Source organism: Anneissia japonica, unplaced genomic scaffold (assembly GCF_011630105.1).
Source record: "Anneissia japonica isolate Jap-2015-1 unplaced genomic scaffold, ASM1163010v1 scaffold172582_len1462937_cov174, whole genome shotgun sequence".
In the NCBI taxonomy this organism is placed as follows: Eukaryota; Metazoa; Echinodermata; class Crinoidea; order Comatulida; family Comatulidae; genus Anneissia; species Anneissia japonica.
In genome coordinates this window covers 156,939-162,233 of record NW_022725666.1, presented here as the reverse complement: position 1 = coordinate 162,233, position 5,295 = coordinate 156,939, and the positions used below count along the sequence as shown (strand labels likewise).

The following is a 5,295-nucleotide window of genomic DNA, read 5'->3' as shown; positions in this document are numbered from 1 at the left end:
TTATTTTTTAGTTATTATATTTGTTATTTATTATTATTGTTATTTATTATTGTTAAGATGTGTATAAGAGACAGATATATATATATATATGTTAAGCCTGGTTTCCATTGAATCGCTACACAGTAGCTACAGCGTTTTCATTGCAATCCTTGCCGTGCGCGAGCTGTCCCTGACGCAATCGGGAACGCTCCGATCCCTGATTCAACTGACCAATCAGCGTCGCCAAAGGCGATATCGTGTAGCGATTTTTATGGAAACCATGAGGATTAAGTAGACAGATTCCTTTCTGCGAAAGTACGGTACTATTTCATCACCAATGCATATCATTCGTCGATATTCCAAGCAATGATCACGTTGGAGTGATGAACCATGATTTGGGCCATGCTGCATTGAAGCAAGGCGCGCCATGCGTGGAAATGGTCGCGCTACATCAAACACGTATCCTGCAGTAGTAATTAAAGGATTGAACCACGCGTCAAATTGAATGATCATTCAAAATTCAGGCAATGAACCGCACGCGGAAATAATAAACACCAAACTAAAAACCCACTCGTGGAAACATTCGTAGATATCATCATTTTTGCGTACGAAACGATATTTTGTGATCAATAATTTTAAAATTCATGCCTACCGTTCCTTACTGATCTTTAAATAATTATATATAGTTATATTTGTTTAAATTTTTTTTAAATCTATCAAATTAAATTTATGCCTTCATTGATACTTGTTGATGTCGTATGCTCTGTTATAGTTATTTTGTAGGCCAAGGCCGACTCTTCTTTGTTGCCTTCAACTGTAGCACATCGATAACGTCACAATCATCAACATATTATATTTTAAATTATGCTGCAATATGTTTTACTTTTTTATGACCGTATTATGATGTGTGCTAAATAAATATGAATGAAGGAAGATTGATTGGTTTTTGGGGCGAACACAAATTTATGAATTGGTGGATGAATACAATCCATATGATGATTATCATTAAAATGAGTTAACTAATAAGAATTATACTTCGATGTTAGGTTTTTAGACGAGTTTACCTTGGTATTGGTAGCGATGGCCTTGGAAATTGGTTTAACAAGAGTAGCGTAATTTAAAAATATGCTTATATATAACACTAAATATTTTAGTTCATTTGCTATGACCTTAATTAACATAAAGAAAGCACCGTAATACATTTTCAGGTAATAACGATGAAGGCGCTGAAGCATGGACGTCTGTTGATCTCTGGTTCTGTTCTATTAAGTTGCTATGACTGTGAAATACAGCACATCTGTCAGATAAGACGTTTAATACGCAATGGAGATATAACATGGCCCACATGCATTGCGCGGCGCACACTTAGGTCGACCGCGCCGATAGCCGACCTCCGGCGAATCATCATGCAGTCCGCAATGTGAACGCTTGCTCAATGCGAGGCCGTCTGCAGTCGTCGGTCCGTCGCGCGCACATCATCGTTGCAGTGTCAATGTAGTGTGCAGCACCGGATTGTAATGGATACCCTTTCGAAAAAAAAAAGCAGGGGATTCTTTCACGTTATACTGAAAATTCACAACCGGGGACGGCTGCCTAAGGTTTCCCAGGGCCCTGTCTGATTATTCTAGCTCTCTACTAGTTTTCTAGAACCAAAGCGTTATCCCGGCACTTTACTTTCCAGCACACACAGTGCTCTTCTTACGGAAGAGACAAGGGCCGTGTACTCGACTGGAATTGTAGGCAAGTTAATGTCAATGTCGTAAGTACTAAAAGCTCCTATGATCTAGGCCTACTCATTCAATCAAACTAGTGCTTTTTAATACATCTTACTCATGCCAAATGAATGTATGGTTTGGGTTCGGCTCTTGGACCTATCTGTTATTAATTGTGACGTCTGAGGGTTATTCTTTAATATACTGATAACAATAATGCAAAATATAATATAACAATTGTTAACTTAGACGATAAATTATGTCAAGTACACGAAAGAATAATATGAAGCTATTGACATCAGCGATAATGCGAAACATTCAATATAAATTAGAAATCTTAATAAAGATCTGAAGGCTCAAAATAATATCATATCATCGAATGCCTTTGAGCTGAATCGCCGAATAATTAAGTAATGTTTAAATACAAGAGGCAAATATCGCCTAATGACTGCTCTGTGCCGTAGCTATGACGTATGTCTATTCGAAAAAATAAACATAGCAACGTTAAACAGTGTAAATACATTGTTGAACACTGTACATCATTTCTGGTACGTAAACAAAATAAGCACGACTTTTTGTAATTAAGTGTTGCAAATTATTGTTTAATTATTTGCTTGATATGTTCCGAGTATCGAGCTTTGAAGAATAATGAGGGTCCATGGTAGGGTAGGGAGAAATACATAATGACATCGAAAATTATGGCTAGTGATTATGACCTCATCGCTATACGGCAAAGGCGAGTGTACTACATATCAATCAATCAATCAATCAATCAAACAATCAATCAATCAAACAATCGGAGTTATTTTGAATTTAATACAGGGCCTACTATTTGCATAAGGCCTATTTGTGCACAGTTTCATATACATATAGCCTACAATATTATGTACCCGTATATGTTTATTATATTATTATATATTATATAGGCCTCGAACAGGTAGATGTGTATAAGAGACAGATATATATATATATATGTTATATGTGCATATATATATATATGGAAGCTTTTACTTACCGAAGGACATATAAGGGTTGCGACTCCTTCACTAAGGCTATGCAAATCCAATTTTTTTCTACCTCCTGGTACAGTATTACCATTTTGATATTCTTCTGGGCTATGCCCATTTGAAGATCGCGCAGGCGATGATGACATATTGTATCAAGTTATTCAATGACAAAAAAACGGTAAGCCTGAGGGTGTCCCTTGAAGGATGGTGCGCCTTTCTGTCTAGATGTGATGTGTTGGACGCTGGTGTCTTTCTACCAAACAAATCCGATAAATCGTCCGTAGTATGTTTTGAGAATAGTAGGCCTATTTGATCTGTGTTCGCCTGTCGAAAATATATTCAGTTTAAAGAAATCAAGGACAACTCAAACGCCGTCCCTTGGGTTTGGTTCATGACATGAATTAACCCAAGCAGAAAGTGAAAATTGTATTTGTAAAAATCGCATCAATTAAACGCCGTAGTCTGCCTCGCCTCGGTAGCGATCTTTATCATCAGCATACGCTTGTCGCACGCTATTGGTGGTAAAGCATTTGCCACACATCCCTCCCGCCGGATGCACCTCGCAATTGTATTAATATATTCTACTGTACTCCATCGATGAATATCTTTGCTAGATTTAGCCTTCTCACAAAAAACAATCCACAGACAGCATCCGCAATATTACACAGTTTAATATAGAGTTCTTGTCTATTGTTATGTAATGTGGACTTACCGTGCTTTGATAAACGTTGCTGACAAAGGTCGGTCGATGAGACGAGGACTGAGCTATCTTCGCTCTCCTTCTGTCCGTCGTTTTCCTACGTTAAATCACACCGGTAACGGTCGATACTCATTCGTAAATTTTGTAACCAATTCTTATTTTGCAACAATATTAGCACCTTCGAACCCACGATAAAAAAGACAGTATTTACAATTCCTGGTTTCTTATGATGACCTATTGAGGCTACTAAAGCACGGGTTATTTTTAGACCTATTCAATGAAAATGTTTGATTTGGGGTTTTAACCGGCTTCTTTCGAATTCGATCAAGTGATATGTAACGCATGATGGCGCTATAACCATTTTTCTTTCTCAGAGCACACAGTGGTCAGTAGAAAAAATCAGATCAGATTATGGCATGCCTGTCAAACCCAGAGCACATCATAATGGACACACTTCTTTCTATTATCAAAATTACTGTATGTCTGCAGTGGAATAAGCCAGGCAAAGCTTTTGAAACCAAACGGATTGGAATTGATGCGTGAAAACGACATGCGAGTTTCTATATGGGTGAGGAATTCAAATGCTAGCCTGTAATTTACACGGCGACTGTCCCTCGTGGGTACGGTGTAATTCGACTGTGAAAAGTATATTGCCATTATGTTATTACAAAGATGCCCGTCCACTTTAAACACTTATCAGGGTGGCCCCGATAACAACTATAATTAGATTGCTTAGAATTCCGGCTGGTGAAGCATGTAGAGGCCTACTTTTCTCAAATTTGATTATTATTATTATTATTATTATTATTATTATTCTAGAAATCGGACCGGTCCCCTAGGGACCCACTGCTCTGCAGCTAGTCTGCAGCTGAATTGCAGCGCCCCCTGGCGATGATACTCTACTTACGTCCGCCGCACGACATCCCCACCGCTCTTTTCAATTCCGAAAAGACCCATTGCAAACTTTATAATTTGTAAGCCTATCATGACGTCATCATTTTGATTTCAATGTCATTTTTCTTCTCAAAAGCGAGAATATAAACTTTTGCCCACCTGTGCACTAGGCCTTATCCGAGAGGACTTGGGTCGGCAACTGAAACCCACATATTGAGTGTGATGCAACCCCGCACCAGAGATTATTATTAAGGTAGCGGTACCACTGTTGCCATACCACCCAAACTGTAGTGCCGCATCCAGCCTACGGATTTGGGGTTGCTGAAACCAATCCCCCATCATCCCCAGAAATTATCACCTGCATTGATTACAAGTTGATCAATCATGAACAGTTTTATCTGTAGGCCTACAGATATGAAAGACATAAAAATGTTATTTCTTCAGGTCCCACTACAACCAAATGAATGAAAATGTAATAGAATATTCACAAATTATGGGTTTCAGAAATCCTATTATAAAAGCCTTTCAAAATGTTTCTTGTCGGAGCGTTCGGGGGATTCACCCCAAACCCCCACTCGACCTCCAAATTTCAAAAGTCCATTTTTTTTTATAACCTCTTAAATCTGAGTCAAAACGTTCCTAGGGAATGTTGTAGTTACTAGCTATAGTATGCATTGCATATTATTTTCCAGCTCTTCAAGCCGTTCATTTTTAATAACTGTTGTAATTTGTTGGAAATTATCAGCTCCAGTCAGGCCCGTAGCCAGGTCATTTCAAGGGGAGGGGGTTCTCCGGGCGTGGGGTCCAGAGGCCTGCCTAAGGCCCCCGGTGGGGTTGGGGGCGAAGCCCCCGAAACCAGAGTAGTTTTTGTGTTTAATGAGTCTATATAATGTTATAAAAGCAGTTATGTTTTGAAAAAGATCTATGTAATAAAAAGGTGGTAATATAATAAAATTAGAAAATATTTCGTGAGTGGATTTCCCGTACGATTAAAAATCGTAAC

The 5,295-nt window shown here is 38.5% G+C and overlaps 1 protein-coding gene across 1 annotated transcript in view; it reads right to left on the bottom strand.

The window, feature by feature from the left end:
* The window catches only part of LOC117112797 (guanylate cyclase soluble subunit alpha-2-like), a 46,700-nt gene extending 43,018 nt beyond the window's left edge, over nucleotides 1-3,682 (bottom strand). The window contains exon 1 of the mRNA XM_033255968.1: nucleotides 2,707-3,682. Coding sequence (XP_033111859.1) covers nucleotides 2,707-2,844 — 138 coding nt within the window. The 5' untranslated portion in view covers nucleotides 2,845-3,682. The remainder of the gene's footprint in view (nucleotides 1-2,706) is intronic.
* Between the last annotated feature and the right edge of the window lie 1,613 nt (nucleotides 3,683-5,295).